Genomic DNA, 19,651 nt, shown 5'->3' with positions numbered 1-19,651 from the left:
GGATATTTATGAACACCGGAATTTTGTGGCACGAACTTGACAAGCAAATAATTGGAAAAAGAATAGACAGACACTTAACTCTAGGATCAATGGTGGGAATCGGATAATGGTTAACCATGGATGTATTTGAATTGATGGCAGTGACTTAGATAGACTGTGACGGATAGGATAAAGATAAAAGAGGATTGTATGGAATGGTCTTAAGAGCTCCAACTCGACAGAATAGAGAACGGAACTTTTACAAATATTTTCGCAAAAATTTTACCCTAAAATTTTTAGTATATTACAATTCCATTCAAAAAATTTACAACAGCAAAGTCACAGAGAGACCACCGAAGGCAAATTTATATTTTTTTTATCACTCCATTCAGCGTTACAAACTCGCAGAGGTCAATGCATTACAGCCGACTGATTATACTTCAACTAGAAGAGGTCACTACATTACACACGACTGATTATACTTCAACTACTCCAGCTTAGAAATGACTGACACTAATTATACTACTACATCCAGCACTCAAATTACATCATTTCGCATGAAAAAAAATCAAAACTAAGACAATTTGGCCAATGTTGATCAACACAATAAACTTCAGCCATTTTTTTTTATCTCCTCCATCTTTGCTTCACTGATCATGGCATCTTCACCGTGATTTGATCTTGCCATTGGTATTTCACCTTCATCGTTGGCATATAGATCCATTCCTTCAACCATCCTCTGGTAACTATCCAACCACTTGAAGAAAGTGCATGAATTTGGAACCTACAACAGCAACAAAAATATTTCATTTCCCAATTCAATATGAATGGCCTACTATACAACAGTCAAACATTAAGAAATTACTAACAAATTGTTCGTTCCTCTCGTATTTGAAGAACACCCGACCTCCTTGCTTCCAAGATTTGCATTCAACAATGGCACTCCCACACCTTGGACACTTCACAAGAGGGAGACCACTGGGACCAACTAGAAATCGAGATAATTATTGGCCGGGAGAACGAAATGAGCTTCCTTGAGACATGCTGCCTTCGCTTGTCGCTCCTCCTATCCACCGATGCATCGCCAAAATCCCTAGGGTTAGGGTTCTTACTTGCCTGGATGGGCAGCGGCGGCATGAGATGGAGGGATACGGCGGCAGTGGTGGCACAGCGTCGGGGGCGGCGGCACAGCGGCGGGGGCGGCGTCGCAGCGGAGGGGTGGTCGCTGCGTCGATGTCCTGGGAGGAAGAACACGCCGGATCAGATGGAGACCAGAGCATGTTTCATCTGGAATAGGGGCATTTTGGTCACGTTGCCTGGCTGATGAGCCAAACAAATTGGAAAAACTAAAAAAACCAGAGAAAATGGCAAAGTGGATGAAAGCACTCGCTCAGTATTGCATTTTAAAGAAACGCGTTTTCGGGATGGCATTATAGCGAAACCACTATTTGAACGTAGCACAATGTCCATTTTCTCCTCCTCCCGGGTTCTGATCAACTGGGTGCCAGGGCCCTGCTTTCCTCACCAGAGGGGCCTCCTTTAGGGGTACCCCCTTTCCCCATGCTTTTTATTCTGGTCATGGATGTGCTGAACACGTTGCTACGCAAAGCCTCCATGACAGGCGGGCTGCTACCACTGGGTGATCAGGCCATTCGTCTTTAGGCTTCCCTCTATGCGGATGATTTAGTCCTTTTCCTCTCCCCCATCCATTAGGTCCTTGAGTTTGTTCAAGGCATCCTCTCGGTCTTCTGCTTAGCCTCCAGAGTCCACACCAACTTTGCTGAGTGCTCGATCACTCCGATTCGTTGCTCAGCGGATGATCTGGAGCTGATCCGCTCCTCCTTAATCTTTGATTTTCCTTGCACCTACCTCGGCATTCCGCTCTCCGTCCGTAAGCTCCCGAGGGTGGCCTTGCAGCCACAGGTTGACAAGGTATCTCGTCGCTTGCTCCCGTGGAAGGGTTGGCTCCTTTCCCTTGCTGGCCACACGGTGCTCGTCCATTCGGTGCTCTCCTCCATCTCAATCACTGTGGCCATGTCGGTCGGCCTACCGAGTTGGACACTAAAGGCGATCGACAAGAGGCGTCGCACCTTCCTTTGGGTGGGCTTGGACTTGGTCCATGGGGGGCAGTGCAGAGTGGCCTGGACTAACGTCTGTCACCCTAAAGCTCTGGGAGGGGGGTTGGGGATCCCGAACCTAAGATTTGCTGGCTTCGCCTTGCGTTTACGCTGGCTTTGGCTTCAGCACTCAAGCTGCACCTATTGGGTCGGTCTTAAGGAACACTCTGAGCGCAGTGTCTTTGACATGTTCGTCGCCTCTTCCTTCTTCGTACCTGGTAATAGGAATTAGCTCTCTTCTAGGCTAACTAATGGATCAACGGGCGCTCGATAGCTTCCTTGGCATTGCTTCTGCTCCTTGTTGTCCCTCACCATCTCTGGAATCAGTGCTCTGTCATTGCTGCCCTCGCCAACGACACCTGGATCTTTGATATCTGGGCGGTGCTTACTATTTCGGTCATCGGTTAGTTTCTCCTCGTTTAGGAGGCGGTGCGGCATTTTTAGCTCTCGCCCAGGGTCCTGTACCATCTTTGTTGGCGCTGGACGAGGGACCATCGCTACTCTGCCCTCTCGGCCCTTCTTTGTCAGCCAATAGTCCTTTTCGTGTGCCGACTTGCTTTGGCACACAAAGGGCCCAGACAAGTGCAAGTTCTTCCTCTGGTTCGTGCTCCGGCGGCGCTGCTGGACTGCCGACCTGCTTCACAAGCACGGCATCGCTAATCACATGGTTTGTCCTTTGTGTGGCCAGGATCCCGAGATAGCGGACCACATCCTCCTTGACTGTGTGTTTGCTAGGCAGGTCTAGCTCCAATAGTTGTCGTCCCCGGGTTGGGCGTCCCTCTCACCCACCAGAGGCGCTTGTCTTTAGGACTGGTGGCAGTCTTCTAGAGCCAGCTTACCTCAACGCATGAAGCCCAGCTTTGGCTCCTTAGTCCTCCTCGTCACCTGGCAGCTGTGGAATGAGCGGAACAGCAGAATCTTCGACTTAGCGTTGTCTTTTGTCCAAGCTATTAAGGGGCTCGTCGTTTCGGAGGGCCAGCTATGGTCTGCCACCGGCATTGCCACATTTGGGGATTTCTTAGGAGCGTAGAGCGGGCCTACCCCTTCCCCTTCTCTTGGAGTTGCGTTTGTTTCATAGTCGTGCTTCTAGTTTAGGCTCCGGTTTCCTTTTCTGAGTCTCAGCCTAGGGGCCGTCAAGCCTCTAGGCGTCGTGTTTCAGACTCTTTCCTTCTAATTTATTGACGTGCAAGTCTTTTGCGCATTCAAAAAAATAGTAGGTAGAGCATGCCAAGGGCTTGCACTTTCTTGTCCTATTCGATGGCCGTTAGGTTGCAGGTAATCCAGGATGATGATGGCCCACCCCTCCGCCTCTTGCTTTTTCTGTCGGCCCCTGATTTCGCTAATCGGTAACCTTCTGTGTTTATCAGTACCAATCCCTGGATCAGTAGTTGGTACACACATACATAGTTGGATCATCACATATCATGACAAAAAGATAAGGTGGAAAGGGTTTAATTACGAACCTTTGGTTAAATCAAAACCTTTATAACAGCAACAGCGAAAGCAAAAGAAAGCAGGAGGGCACATCTGACACGACACAGGCGGCGGCTGGGAGACAGAGACCGTTAGACAACCGCTTCAACTAGGATAACTCTGTAGCTCTACAACGGATCTAGAGCCAAATCCTCTTGAGCACTGGAGGTTTATATTTAGCAAGGGTGAGTACAAGCTACTCAACAAACCACCATGTAAATATGCACATGCAAGGCTCTAACAAGGAAGGCTATAGAGTTATTTTGCATAAAAGCGACTTCTCAAATAGTTTTCACAAGACCTATTTTCTAGCGGCAATTTCTATACCATGAGTGTAATTAAATAGCCATGAAGATTCTATCAGTCATCCACTGATGGTTTCCCTTCCTAGCATCCATGCCATCTTCTAGATAATTCAACCCTTTGCATCTCAAGGAGTGAATCACCTAGGCAACCATACACATCTTTTATTCTCATCTCATACTCATATGTTGGGTTTTATAAGTCTAACCAAGTGTATGTCATGTCCCGGTGCTCATATTCGAGAGCACGGCTATTCGAATAGATTTAAACACACAGTGGTTGTACACTTTCCCCATGCTCTACGACTGTCCAACACATGAGACGTGTCATGGCAAAGCCTTTCGATAACCTTACTTTGGCAGTGCCCGCTCCATAAACTTTAGTTCCCATTGCACCCTAGACGTGCGGTTACTAGCAGTGAGGGGAGTTCTGGCGTTCCCGAAGGAGGATTAAACCAACAACATAAACACAACATACTACAACTCACTGGAACTAATCTACCCGGTCATTCCTTGTGTATAGTAGGCTTCCCGCCTACTCGCACACTCATAAGAACCATCACGGCTTGGGCACCGCCTCCGCTCGACTATTTACTAAGCTAGGTCTATACCCATTCGAGAAACACGGTTGTACGGTCCTTAATTGATCAGGGCGGCTAACCTTTCCCTGGAACCACCCATATTCCCACAGTTCCGCTCTGATCAAAAATAGTTTTTATCTCAACATGGCTGGGTGGCGCTCATGCCACCACCTGCCGTCATGCAATTACTTTCACTGAGTAATGCCTCAACATCATCATAATCATTCAAAAGTATAATATTACATAAAATACAGCTAATAGTAGGGCTAAGCAATGTCATAAGTTCACTAGGTTATAGTTGAGTAATGAGGCTACAAAGGTTTCAGGGTAATCAAGCATATGATGGGTATAACTAACTACAGTGGGTCTCTAATTGTTCTGCGTGTAATTTAAAGTAAAAGAATGCATTTTCAAACATAGGTTCAACATGGTCAACATGTGTGGTGACTTGCCTGATTCGAAGTCTCGCAAAGTTGGTTTCTCGTATGACTCGCTTGCTATACCCAGGTCCTCGCACGACTCGCTCGCCACTCCCAACACTAACAAAACGAACGATCGGCGCAAACGTGAGGACGCTAACGGAAAAAAGCGATAAAAAGGACTCTGGACGATTTAAAAGAAAGAAAGTGTTTTTCGAAGAACGACTGAGTAAAATAAAAGGTAAAGACTTTTATAAAATAGATATTTTGAAAACATGTTTATTTGAAAAAAAATAAAGGTTGAAATCAAATATTTTCTTAGAAAAGAATATAACTCTTTTCGGAAAGAAAACAACTAAATTAAATAAAATGGAGGAGTTTTAAATAAACAAAGGTTTTTGCTAATAAAATAGTTTATAAATAAAATATAGGTTTTGAATAAACCAACATGCTAACTTTATTTAGAAAATAGATATATTTATATACTAATAATAGATTTGTGGCGGTTTCCAAAACAAGGGAGGGAGTAAACAAGTATTTAATTAAAAATAAATAGTTTTGAATAAATTTTTTTGAATAAACAATAAAGGTAAATAAATATTTTTGGATAAATAATTATAGCTCCGAATTACTTAAATTGCTCGCTAGGTTAAGAATATTGTGGACTCGAGGGAAAGATTTACCTGAGTACACTCAGGTCTGAAAGAAATGGAGGATGTCAACAGACTTCGGAAGATAGAGAAGATGAATAAATGGGCTTCGGCCTTGGATAGAGGCTGAAACAAGGGTGGTGGGCCAGAAAAAGGGTCCCAGGTGGGGTCCAATTTACTTTCTCTTTCTTTTCCTTTTCTTTCTTTTTATTTTTCTCTTTTCTCTCCTCCTTTTCTCAACACCCTCCCGTATTCTCTCCTTCCTCTCTCTATCTCTCAGGGAGGCGGCAGGGGAGGAAAGCAGGCGGTGGCCGGGAGGGTGAGCCGGCGGAGGCAGAGAGCGGCGCAGGCGGCGGGGAAAGGAGGCGGCTGTGCCGGTGGCGGCAGGAGGGCGGCGGCCGAGCCTTGCTCCTTTGGCCTGGCGGCGCCTGGAGGGGAGAGAGCGCCGGCGGCGGCTGAGGCGGAGGGGGCCGGCCGGTGCTGGGGCGACGGCTGGGCCTTGCGCCGTCAGCCAGGCGGAGGGCAGGGAGCGCGACGGCAGCTGGGGCGGCAGGGCGCATCGGCCGTGTGGCGAGGAAGAAGGAGGCAGAAGCGGCGGAGGAGTAGAGGGCTCTGCCCGCCTTTTATAGGGGAGGCCGGCGAGTAGCTGGCGGCGGGGAGCAGCGGGGTGGCGAGCTGGCGGATGCGGCCGTCGGGCAGAGGGGAGCGCCGGCCTGGCGCACGCGACATCGACAACGTGCCGGTGACATCGACTTGGCGACGACGCGACGACGGCTGAGGCGACGCGTCGGCCAGGCGGTGGCTTGTGTAGGAAAAAGGTGGCTGGTACGGCAGCGGCGAGGCGACGCATCGGCCGGACGACGCCACGCGACTGGGATTTGGCGACTGGGCTTTGTTGCTTGCATGATTGTAGTGCATGGAAATGTATAGGATGTCCGTGGAAAATATTAGTGGTATATTGACAAAAAAAATATAAATGGATGGAGTTTATCGGTCTTCCGAGAAATAATTAGATACGATGAATAATTGATTTTCGCTAGAATAATATGGTCTTGGATAAATGGAACGGATAACAGTCGTAGAGATTAGTATTTAATCGGACCACTGGAATTTGGAATAAAAGAGATAGATAAAGGATGAGGCGAATAATATTTATTTGGACGATCGAGTCCAGAACAAAAAGGAATATTGGGACGGATAGAATACAAGGAAAGATACTTAATTTGACGGTAGAAGTTCGGAATAAAATATTCTGAACGGATATTACATAAGACGAATAAAATTCGTCAGGGCGATTAAGCACTCAAATAAATAAATTTCCGACGACCGGAAATTTTATTTGCACAGTTAAATTCTCTGAAAAGAATTTTAGTTGCGCGGATTTTTGGAGAGTCGGGGACGCCGAGAAAGGAATAGATGATTTTATTATTTCTCTCAAACAATTGAGCTCGGGGGTTTGGTATGATAATAAGGATTTTTGAGATTTGGATTTTTGATTAACGAAATTTTTGGACTCGCGAAAATCATGATGTTACAAATACCTATTGTAGGATCAATATGTCGACTATAGTGGGGGTGAACAGATGATATAAAGTTAAATGACACCTAATTAAAACTAACCTAAGTTGCTTGGCTCGGTGAGGGACAAGTCTAACTAAGCACCTAGGTTATATTTTGCAACACTAGGGTAAAAGTGGCTCAAATATATCACTAGGAAAGTAAATTGCATAAATGTAAATTCGACAAGTAAAAGAGGCAATGAGACAAGAATTTTTTCACCGAGGTTCGAAAACTCGCCGGTTTCCTACTCTCCGTTGAGGCGAGCCCAACTCCACCGCTCAACCACAAAGCCACCACACGACCCCTTCATTAAGGGGTGCGCAAGGCGGGAGCCGGCCTACGAAGAGGACTACCCAAGCCTCGGTCACTCAGGGTAGTTCTTCTTTCACTCCGAAGGTGGTGAACTACAAACCACTCACAACCAGCGTCGGGCCTCCTCCACAATCTTCTTGGAGAGGTCACCGGACAACTCCTCCACAAGCCGTCTAGGAGGCGGCAAACTCTAAGAGTAACAAGCGATAACCCGGCTCAGAGATCAATGATCAAGTGCCACACTAGCTCTACAATGAAAGCAATGCACTGGACTCTTGGTTAGAACAACCTCAACCACACTAGATGGATGAACGCAAAGCTTAAGTGGGTGTGTGAGAGATGCAAGGGTTGTATGCACTTGAAAATGGGTGCCAAGAGAGACCCCTTGCTGCTGGTGGGGGAGTGTTTTTACTCCCACCAACCAAAACTAGCCATTGGGGTCAAAATCTCCCAACTCTGTGTACTGCCAGTCTGACTGGAGGTATGTGGCTGGTTAGACTGTGCTACTCGCTACTCTGCAACAGCTAGAAAACTAGTCGTTGTAGCCCTGTCAGAGGACCCCATCGGCCTGGCCAGTCAGACCGGCCTCGGCTCGGTCAGACCACCCTCGGCTCAGTCTGACTAAATACAGCTCCGGCGGCTTGGGATCGGGCATCCCAGAGCACACCATCCCGGCCTCTAGGGGGCCGGTCAGACCGCCCATATACCGTCGGTCAGACCGTCACTAGGTGGCCCGTCAGACCGGCCAGAGACCGCCACTAGGTGGCCAGTCAGACCGGCCAGAGATCTTCGGTCAGATCGGCAGCAAGCGTGTGGTCAGACCGGCCCTGGTCAGGCCGAACACGGTAAATAGAAGTGTGTGTTGTGAAATGTGAGCACAATTCTAAAAGCATAATGACCTAATGTGGCAATTAAGATCATCTCTTTGCTAGGTCATAAGCCCTCTTAATAGTACGGCGAAGCTAAAAATAAACTAGCGAATTTTATCGCCCTACACCTCGATCAATTTAAAAATAAAGCACTGGTTTACCATCTTCTTTTCCTTCGCTTTGCGCTGTCAATTTTAATCCAACGATAATCATCCATGCGCACACATGATGTGAACCTAACTCAAAATATATATGTCAAAAACAACGGTTAGTCCACAATTAGCGTTTGTCATTAATTACGAAAATTAACGTGGGCCTAGATGCTTCACCTATTACGAGCAGAGTGGGTAAGCCAATTGGTTTCTTTCGGAACATATTTAATTCTTTAAAAAAATTATCTTAAAACTATATAAAATTTTATTTTCAATCTATTTTAAATCCAATCTTTAAGTTTCATAGACAAATACGTTGGACTCACTGCCACCTCTCTACAAGAGATGAACGTACTTACGTGGAACAAACATGACAATATTTAATACTAGTGTACTACTACTGAATATTTCCTTTCTCCCAAAGTAAACACAGCTCTCTAGTTTAAATTTAAATTATAGAGCTGCGTTTAATTTGAAAGGGAGGTAATATAATTAATTAGGTGAACTCATAATAAATATGTTTTGATTAGGTTTGTTTATTCATCACTTGGGATTTCTTTTTGTTGCTAACTATTAGGGAGCGTTTGCCAAGGATGGATTTAGAGAGAAAAAATCATTCAGTTTTTCATGTGTATGCTCCTAAACCACTATAGGTTTGTTTAATTATAGGTTGTACCACATTATACTAACTTAAGAGTTTTTAAGTTTAAACAGTAATGGTAGAACTTGTAAGTCCATCTTTATATACTAATTTCATAAATATTGAAACAAAAAATTAATATACTAATTTCAAAACCACTACAATATCAAATTCACATATTGCAAAAATATTTTTAACTAAATATTTTATTCATATTATGTGATATTAATATAAAATTTAAACTCTATAAAGCTAATTTTAATGAAAACCACTTTATACAAATATAAGTTGCATCACATACAACTTTCTGTCTACCTATAATAAATGAAATTTTATTGACGTTGCATATATCAAAAGCACAAAACAACTGTACAACTCTCTAGTCTAAATTTATTATGAGTTTATAAATTTCTCCATGTTTTCTTGTATTACATGAAAATATATTTAAATCAAATATTAAGTGATCATATAATTCATAGCAAATATTTATCACACGAGTTCTTGTAGTTTAAAAAATATATGACAATTTTTTACAAAGTGAAATTACGAATTATATTTTTCATTAGTTGTGTTTCCAATTAATTATTATCAGTAGGTGCACATATATTTCCATGATTTAAAAACTATTTTACACTAATGCGTCATTTGACAGATCAATCAATTTACTTATTTCACTTAAAAATATGATATTAACAAAATATTTCTAGAATATCATATACTCATTCCTATTTTATAAGAGATTTATATATGATATTATTGTTAGTGATTTGACTATTTGGCCGTCCAATAACAGTGGTCTAGAGCCTTGATCAATTTTATGTTTAGCGTAACTATGGTATGACATTGCTTACAAACTTTATTGTTTTGGTATCATTGTCAGTGTTCTGAAGATGTGGTTAAAAATTATGATTGAACTTTAATTCTAAAGATATATATTGGATATTTGCGGATATTTTTTTTATTAGAAAGTATATATTTATCTTTATATAAAATCTAATATATAGAAAATGTTTCTAATTGCAAATATATTTTCTGACATATAGAAACTCAAAATGTTTCTAATTAGAAAGATATTTTCTAACATATGAAAACTAATAATTGCTAAGGTAGTTTCTAATTTCAGAAGTCATTGATATATGAAAAGTCTATGTAAAAAAAGGTGGAGTATGTTCTAAACGTCCAATCTTATTAAAATAATTTTAGCCGTCAAATTTGAAGAATGATGAATGAAGTATGTATGATAAGTAAAATTAGTTCGTGCACTGTATAGTGTAGAGCAGATGCAATAAATGACATCGATGATAGAATTTAAATGCTAATAAATGGCATCTTAGAGAAATGACATATGAGGTAAGAGCAATTTAGTCCTGGGATTAGTGTGCAACGAATGGTTTAAATTAATTTGCTGCATCTTAATCCTTCACATAAACGACTTAACTTAGACTTACTCTGGACCTTAAGTATAACATATACTCTTATAGACTGACATTATATTAGGTTTCATAAACTCACCCACATGTTTGACTAAAAGTAATTTGCAATGTGTTCGTATCGCCGGTTGTTAGAAAAATAGAGACGCAACGAAGATACTAATTTAATGTGGAAACCCTTACGAGAAAAACCACAGGTACTGACCAACAAAAACCAATATGAGATGGTTACAATACAGAGAAATATAACAGACTGTTGCACCTTCCCGTGCAGCTTACAAAAGAAATATGAAGAAAATCTAAGAGCCCTAATGGTAGAAGACTACAAGTCTTATTAGGAAATTCCTAAGAGTTCTAAAGGAAAAAGATTACGGGTCGTATTGGAAAACTAATAACATACTCCAAATACATTGTATATTGTAATTTGAATCATATCTCTAACATTCATAATTATAATGTTTTCTAGGAACATGTGCAATCTTGTGCCAATTTGGATGTCCACTCTCTTGGCAGCTCTTCATGAATGATGGATGGGAGAAACCGAGTTCGAAAGACTGTAGACACACGGGTAACGTTGGAAGTGATCGGATATTTTTGCAGTTCAGCAAAGTCAAATGTTGGAGGCATGTCAGGCTTGCCAAGGTCTGTGGCAAGTTGTTCCATTTGCAGCTATGGAAGGTCAGTAACTTCAGTGAAGTCAATTGCTGCAGGACCTCTTCCTCCCTAAGCTCCGTGGAGTGAGAAACATTAAGTCGTGGTAGAGACGAGTAGGCTTGCCTTGATAGCAGCTGTGGCACAAGGGTTATATCACTAACGTCGAGGCAGTCAAGGGCTTGCACTTTGTCGGCCTCTTCAAGGGTCTCAAGGTTGGGGCAGTTTCCAATTGAAAGTCGTCTCAGGTTATTGAGATCAGCTAGGCCTTGCAACCGAGTAAAGTGGACACAATCGATGACATGGAGAATGACTAGAGACTTGAGCAGGCCGTAAGGGATTGCTTTGCAAAAGGGTACTCCCTGTAAGTCCAAAATCGTAAGGCTAGTACAGCTACGCAAGCAGTTTTGCATGACGGTGTCTGTAATGATGCATCCCTTGAGACGGAGACACTCGAGTGATGCAGGAAGCAATAGTTGGGGATAATTTTCTTCTTCTGTCTGACAACTGATAAAAGGCAGAAGGCTCGACAGCATATTTTCAATGCTTCCAACCTCAGGAGCAGATATGCCTATGATGTCGCGCAAGATTGCACTGAACATGTTAGGTTGCTCACTGGCAAACCCACTAATTTCCTCAGGACGTGTAATTCTCAAGGACAGGCCATCAGTTCGAGAAATCCTCTCAAAAAGCATTGACCTTATCATCTCCACATCTTCCACACATGTCACCACCAGGGCTTCACACGAAGTTATGTGTAACGTCTTAAGGTTATCCGGAAGTCTTGGCAACCCTTTTAGCTTGGGAATACTAATGAGTTGAAGGTAACGAAGATTACTGAAAAGTTCAGCAATATCTGGAAGAGATTCCAGATTAGAACATCTCCACAGATCGAGAGATTGTAGGCATTTAACTAGACTAGTCTGATTTTGTGATAACCAGCTTGGATATCTCCATCCTTCGTAGCCAATTACACGCAGTTGTGTGAGCTGCGATGGTGGACACAGGCCCTGAAGTATTTCGGTTTGGAGGTCTGGATTGCAGCTCTGGTCCTGGTGGTACCATGCAAGTGTCAATTCTGTGAGGTGCTTCTTATCATATAGCTTGGCTTCCAGAGCTGTTTCCTTGCTTCCTACATTTTGAAGGCCACAAATTCTTAGAGAGCCACGAAGATTATTTAGACCCTTTAGCTGCTCTAACTCATGCCCCTTTTCTTTCCTCACTGAGAAGTCACTTAATTCTTGAAGTGATTTCAGCCGCCCAATCCTAGGAAAAGACAAAATGGAAGAATCGGAGAGTAACCAACCACCAGGGTTTCTAACATGCCGCAAACTGACCAGGTTGCCCATGCTTTTCACGTTGATACTTCTCAAAACACCAGTATTAGGGATCTCTAGGATCTGCAAATGATACAGTTTGTCAAACTTTCTTGGCAAGTAAACCTTAATCCACCCAAAGTTGTGGATAGTGAGACATCTTAGATGTTTTAAGCCACAAATACTGGTTGGAATCGTCATCATTTCACCATCTAGGCATACTTTCACCACACGCAGTTTTCTTAATTTCTTCAGCATGCCCTCAAGTGCTTCTATGGTTATTGTCGATCCACGAAAAGTAGTAGTGAATATTAGTGTACGCAACTTTTTCAGTTTGCAAATCTGCCGTGTAGCCTTCACTGCATCATACAAATTGATAAAAAGATGGCAGGCATCTGGAGGAAATTCTCTGTTCTCGCCTTCTTCTAATCGAAAGCAATCATTTCCAGCAACCATCACCGCCAATTCATGCAGCAGATCATGCATTGTAAACCTCTCATTCTCATCCCCGTCATCTTTTTTTCTTGTTTGTAGAAATGAGCATGACACTAGTTCATCAAAGTAGTTCTGGCCTACATCTTCCATTTGCTCATCACCATTGGCTGTCTTTATAAAGCCTTCTGCCATCCATAACTCGACTAACTCATTACGTGCAAACATATGCCCTTGAGGAAACATGCTACAGTAAGCAAAACAACGCTTAATCTGCCCATCCAGCTGCCGGTAGCTCCACCACAGAGCTCCCATGGTATCACTCAGCAGGTCCTGGTTTCCAACCCTTCTCCAAAACATGGCATTCAATTGTTTGCGTAGCCGGGACCCTACTAGCTTTGCTGCTAATGGAGATCCTTTCAGTTTTTTCATGATCTCTTCTCCAATTGCCTGAAACTTTTCTAGTTCTAGGCTCTCAAGCCTCACGCCATCAAGTGCATAATGCATAAAGAGCTGGAAGAAATCCTTGTCATTTAAGTCGGGTATTTTCATGAGGTTCTGAGCACCTAGAGACATAGCAGCATCAGCGAATCGAGTTGTGATTAGGACCTTACTCCCTCTCTTCCCTACCTTCAATGGAGAAAGCAGTTGATCCAGTTTTAACCGTGAATTCACATCCTTCTCAGTCCAGACGTCATCCAGTACTAGCAAGAATCTTTTGCCAGTCAATGCTGCCTCTAGTTTCATCTGTAGAGAATCAAGATTGCAGAACTCATGGGATGGTTCCCCTGAAGCTGCTTCAAGCATCTCTCGATAAATGTTGCTCACACTAAAACTTTGAGAAACATGAATCCACATGACAAGGCAAAAGTAGTTATCCCTCCGTTCATAACTACAGACATGCTGTGCTAGCGTTGTCTTCCCAGAACCACCGATGCCATAGATGCCTATCACGGAATAACACTTGTTCCATGAGCTTGGTTCAAAATTATCTTCAGTTTCATGGAGCAACCTTAAAATCTCATCACGTTCCTTGTCTCTGCCAATTATGACTTCTGTAAGAGCTGAAGAAGTCGTGATAGTTCCAATCATTTTGTTAGCAGGATTGGATATGTCTGTGTCACTGCCACTTGTACCATTGCCAGTTGTGCGAACCAGAAGTGGCAAAAACTGTGACCCTTCTTCAATTATTTTCTCTAAGTTATTTAGAATTTTCTTCAACTTGCTAGTTTTGCCTGACATGATATCTTTTGCATGATCTAGCATTGGCATGACAGCTGGCTTAGAATTAGAAATGACCTGCATCACAGCGACACATTTCAGATTTCTACATAGCGTTTAAATTTTTACAAGATCCTAGATACATGGGCATAATAATCAATCAACACCCAATAAAAATAAGTTGATTACAATCAAGTTATTACAGCAAATTAAAGGTATTGGTGCCACCATAGCATATTAATCGCTCTTTCGGTTTGCTATTACACTAAGACTGAACTCGTTAGCCTCAATATTAAGTGTGAGAATCTTGGTTGAGTCTCCCGGCCACCGAACCAGAGAGACATGCTTGGGCTTGGCCCACCCATCGCACACACGGTTAATGTCGAGGAGTGAGTCTCCGACTCTCCGTTAGTCCTTGCAAGACTGGACTCACCATTTTTCTCAAAGGAAATCAGCCCCAATCTCTCCTGAATGCATCAGGAATCATGTCGTAGGTATGTACAGAATACCTATTCTGAAACCTTAGCTCTACTGTTCCGGATGAGCATTGAAGTGGACTGAAGGATGAGTTTCATCGCCATTAATCATCTCACCACTTTTCCTTTCTGATGGACAATTGCTAGTAACTATGCAACGACATACCAAAATCACTATCTAGTGCAAACATAGGCAGATGGTTATATGGTTCTGAACATAAATGCATCAACACTAACAATAAATACTAATATGCCAGGAGCAGAACTGGTTGCACTCTCCAGCCTTAATTAATTTTTGCTCGTTTTGCACCAGTTACCACTAAAGCACACGTGAGGCATCTACAGGCTTCTCCGTCGTACAAATATTGCGAAGCTAACAGTTGCTAAGCTAAACACAGCCCAAAAACCAAACAAGCATCATGAAGATGCAAGGAAAATAACCTGGTCACGTCACGGTCGTGGTTGGCGATCGAGTTCACCAGCGACGCAGTCGCAGAGCGCAGACTGGACGCGACCATGGACGCCCACGATGACATGATCCTAATGTAGTTGGACAGCGACCACGCCGAGAAGAACCCCCTACCGTCGCCGCTGCCGCGAGGAGCCTGCCGTTCAGCACGACCCCCGAGGGCGTCAGCGGTACCCGGGGGGAAGGGGACCCGGAGAGCGGCGGCGCCGGATAAAGCGGCGTCAGAGGGGGCGAATGCGAGCAGGCGACGACGACGGGTAAGCGGCATCGGCAACGCGGATCGAGCGTGGGCGGCGGCGAGTTGGAGGCGACACAGATCAGCTACGGGCACCAGGAATGCGATTCAGTGCCATTGCGGTGTCACCGACAATGTCTAATCCAGATCCCCCGGGGAGCGGATTGGCCGGGCAAAGTCAGAGGGACGTCGGACGTCGCTTCATCGTACGCTTCCGTTTGTGCGTGCGTTGTTTTTTTTCTTTTTCGTGTGCGGCATTTTCTTTTTTTTCTTCGATTTGGCCATGTGGGAAGTTCTTTTTTTTTAATGGAAGGATGGGCGGATGAAACGCTTGGAAAAATATCATTCCTTATCTTTCATATATACTCTTATATATACTGAATCCCCAAACTCAATACAATACGTTAAATATTTATAAAAGGACAACTCTCCGATACATTTTATACTACAAGTAGAAAAATGGTATTTTTTTTACTTTTTTAATTACTTGATTAGCATTATTTTGTAATTTCGTTTTTTTCGATAAAGATCATAATAAAAAGGACGATATTACCTCTTTAAATTTCTAGACGCCTAATATTATTGATATATAATTTAATCACACTCGTCGGATAAAAATAGATTAACAGTATGGATTAAATTCTACTACCAGTAAAATACACCAGAGTCGGCTCCTTATAAAATATTTGTAATATGAGCAATTTTATCTTCATGTGAGAAAGTATCGTAACTAAAATTTTGGTGACTACTAAAGTACCATAAAATTAAATTGTTCTTGTAGTATACGTCTCTCCCTAAACTACCCAACGTAATTTTCATTCAAGCGATTAATTAGAAGAGCAACTATACTGATTAGAAGAGAGTTAGAGAGTTGGAGATTAACCTGCTTCTCGAGGCGATGGTAATCGGCGACGTCGATGATGTCCTCGGCTTCGTAGAAGGCAGATCGGAGCCTGGTAGACCACTGCTCCAGGTGAGCCCTCCCAAGGCCAGGAGGGATCCTGTCGTCTTGCTCCAGCAGCAGCGCCAGCCGCGGCAGAATTCGGGTCTCCACAGCCCGCAGCCTCTCGGATTCGCCGACGCCGAGGAGGTCGGAGCCCTCGCGGAGGAGCCTGCTCACCACCGGCGACGTGATCCACCCCACCGCCGAGATGGCCCACCCTACCGCTACCTCCGCCATGAGCGACCGACGTCCCTCTAGCTTTGCTTGTGTTGCGAGACGAAACGATCGGTCAAGTACGTCCACCAAAGCAGCTCAAGTTTTTATTATCGCAAGATGTCCTCAGTCATTATTTTCTTGATGGGTTAGCTTATTGTACTATATACATAATTTGTCTTCATTAGGTTAGGTTGTTTATTCATCACTGGGGAAATTTTCTTAACAACTGATGCCTTCGAGCATTTTAATAGATGACATTGTTAACTTTTTTTTACGTAGGGTTGACCATTTATCTTATTGAAATTATAAAAAATATAAGTTATAATTAAAATATATTTAGTAATAAATCCAATCACAATAAAAAATAATTATATATTTTTAATATGATTAAACCTGTCATAAAAATCAACAATATTATCTATTAAAATATATTCCGAATAGATCATTGGCAAGCTACTCCAAGATGGACTAAAAGAGGTGATATGATCGGGTTGTGTCACCAATAATGTGGAAATTTTAAATAATGTTAAACGGCGATGTTTTGTGATTAAATACATCAACTGGTCGCTCAAAGTCTTGTGGCGTGTATTAGTTGTTTGAATAGTATATCTTTTTCTCACAAACTTGCAGAGAAAAAAATGAAAGAACAGAGCATCACACAAACATCCATCGGTTGACCTATGGTTTTGTGATTGATGACAAGCCAAAAGCTCTTGTTTCGCCATGCACAGAATGACAGAAATACCGTAGCTAATATTTATGTCATGGCACATTTGTAACCCACAAAAATTATGGCAACAATTCAGTCATTTTTTTTTCCAGTGCATCGTATACCATAACTGTATATTCTCAGAATTTTATATTTAAAAAATAAATTTAAAATATATTCTCAGAATTTTATATTTAAAATATAAATTGGCTTGTAGCGTTCATTCTATAAATTATTATCACTGTCATCATCTCACTGTCATGGATGGCAACTACAAACGGAAGTGCTATGCTTCAGAGGAGCAAATGTCAAAGGGCAGATTCTTTATTTCTCCAGTTCAAACAGAGGCTAACAACCAACCTGCTACCGTTAGTGGTTTGCTATAGAGATTCAGCAAAATAGAGGGTATATTGTAGAACTTGGCAAACTCAATGACATATCGTTGAAAGGTGACAAAGTCAGTGGCACACAGTGAATTTTCTCTAATTTTATTTATAAATTATTTTTTTAACTCAAGATCGACACGAATACGTATATAATAGTTTTATTCACAAATTATTTTTTGTTTATAAATATGTTGTTTAACTTTTTTTTCCGAATAACCCAAATAATCACCCCTAGGCCCGTTTGACTGTTCATCCATCCCTAACATCACAATGGAAAAGGATCAACGAGCATGCATCACAGATGATCAAGTACACAGGCATGCAGCGGTAAGCTTTGGTAGGGATAATCGAGCAGGCTTGTGGTGATAGCAGTTGTGGCTTGTCATCAACGGTGAGGTGATGGAGCAATCGTCGCAGTTTCTAATGCTCTTGAATGTGAGAACCAATTTATAATGAAGAGTTGTTCCAGGATTACTGAGATCACCTTGTGAGTGAGTTTGTCTCCTTATATTATATGATTTCTCTGAGAAAGGAATTTCATTTAGGCTCAAGCTAGTACATCTTCTAAAGGAGTTCTCCAGGGAATTGTAAGTGATGGGACCACTTGTAATAATGAGATAATGAAGTGATGCAGGAAGCACCATTTGGGGATAATCTGCCTCCATCTGGGGTCATTGTTTGGTTGTTTTAGGGAAAACGCTAAATGATATATTTACAAACGAAAAATAATTTATAAATAAAATTTTTATATGTGTTCTTGGCGATCTAAAAACAAAGGTCGAAAGATAAACAACAGTGAATAAACTCTAAGATCAACTCTAAATTTAAGGTTGAAAATTTAAATTTTGGCTTATAAACATAAACAAAAAGCTAGAAAATGAGGATGAAGATTTTCATAACCTATGAAAGGATAATGGACCTAATATATAGGATATTTTTAGTGTACCATTAAATGAATGAGAGCCATCCATTGGGCCTAATCCAACGGATCAAACACTCGATTGAGGAATTTGTGGGGGTAAATTTGAAAATAAGTGTATTAATTTATCAAATAATGTGAAACTTGGAAATACATTATAAAGAACGCATGGATTGAGGAATTAACCATAGTGATTTTCCATATGATCTCTATGTGGGCATGCGAGGACTCAAATCCGATGATGGAAAACACTTGCGTCGGCGGGCAACTACCTCCTTCCAATGCAGCGACCGTCGATCGAGTCACCGGACGTTGTTGCAAATGAGAAACGGATGCTGGGAACGTAGATAATGGAGGAGTGCATCTTTGACGCCTGCGCTGACACCCTGAAAATCGCGATGTTAAGCTACCAAATAATAAACTTCCTTCTTTTATAGTCAAGAATATCTCTGTTGTTCCGTAAAAGAAGAGTACCAAGGCACCGTTCGCAACTGACACAGGTGGGTAAATTTTTCCTCTTTTTCTGGTACGCATGTTTCCCAAACGGTTAAATAGTGTATTTTCTAAAAAATGTTTTATATGATAGTTGTTTGAAAAAAAATCAGATTAACTCATTTTTCAAGTTTGCAAAAACTAATACTCAATTAATTATGTGCTAATGGCTTTCCCCGTTTTACGTGCGCTGACTAAGCTTGGTTGCTTAGTCACTTTCGAACCGGCCCTAAACCACCCATAGCAATCAATTGATAGATTTAATCCCTAATGCACTACTGCCCATACTGGTGTAGGTACTATAAAATGTAATGACCCAATAAATCATATCTTCGGCTTGATAAACACTACGGTTAGAAGGGTTGTTGGACCGTGGGTCACCTGAGGGACTATCCTGTACGGTGAACAGCAATGACCAGTTATGGAGGTGGAGATTATTGAATAATCGCACCTTAAGATCAGATAGTGTTGATCAGAGAGGGCGAATGATCGTTGATTTCTTTTTCAAAATAATGAAACAAATATGCGGCAGAAATAGCAATCAATAGTATTAAAATTATTCTAATGTTTTTACAAACCCAAACCAAAAAGGCTCTGAAAAGCTAAAAACCGTAAATATTACAGTACCGCACCAAACTAATCACCCAAGTATAAAAAGTCCCACAAAATCTGAGAACCGTAACGATACAGTACCGCACAGGA

The 19,651-nt window shown here is 42.1% G+C and overlaps 1 protein-coding gene across 1 annotated transcript; it reads right to left on the bottom strand.

The window, feature by feature from the left end:
• Nucleotides 1–2,324: 2,324 nt before the first annotated feature.
• On the bottom strand, nt 2,325–16,464 carry LOC102719009 (disease resistance protein RGA2-like). The gene is made up of 3 exons (XM_015836508.2): nt 16,168–16,464; nt 11,262–14,182; nt 2,325–2,730 (listed from the first exon to the last, which is right to left on the bottom strand). Exons 1-3 carry the CDS (start codon nt 16,462–16,464, stop codon nt 2,325–2,327), a joined length of 3,624 nt encoding a protein of 1,207 aa, XP_015691994.2.
• Between the last annotated feature and the right edge of the window lie 3,187 nt (nt 16,465–19,651).

The sequence above is a fragment of the Oryza brachyantha genome, chromosome 4, assembly GCF_000231095.2.
Source record: "Oryza brachyantha chromosome 4, ObraRS2, whole genome shotgun sequence".
Lineage (NCBI taxonomy): Eukaryota > Viridiplantae > Streptophyta > Magnoliopsida > Poales > Poaceae > Oryza > Oryza brachyantha.
This window is presented reverse-complemented; position numbering and strand designations above follow the sequence as displayed.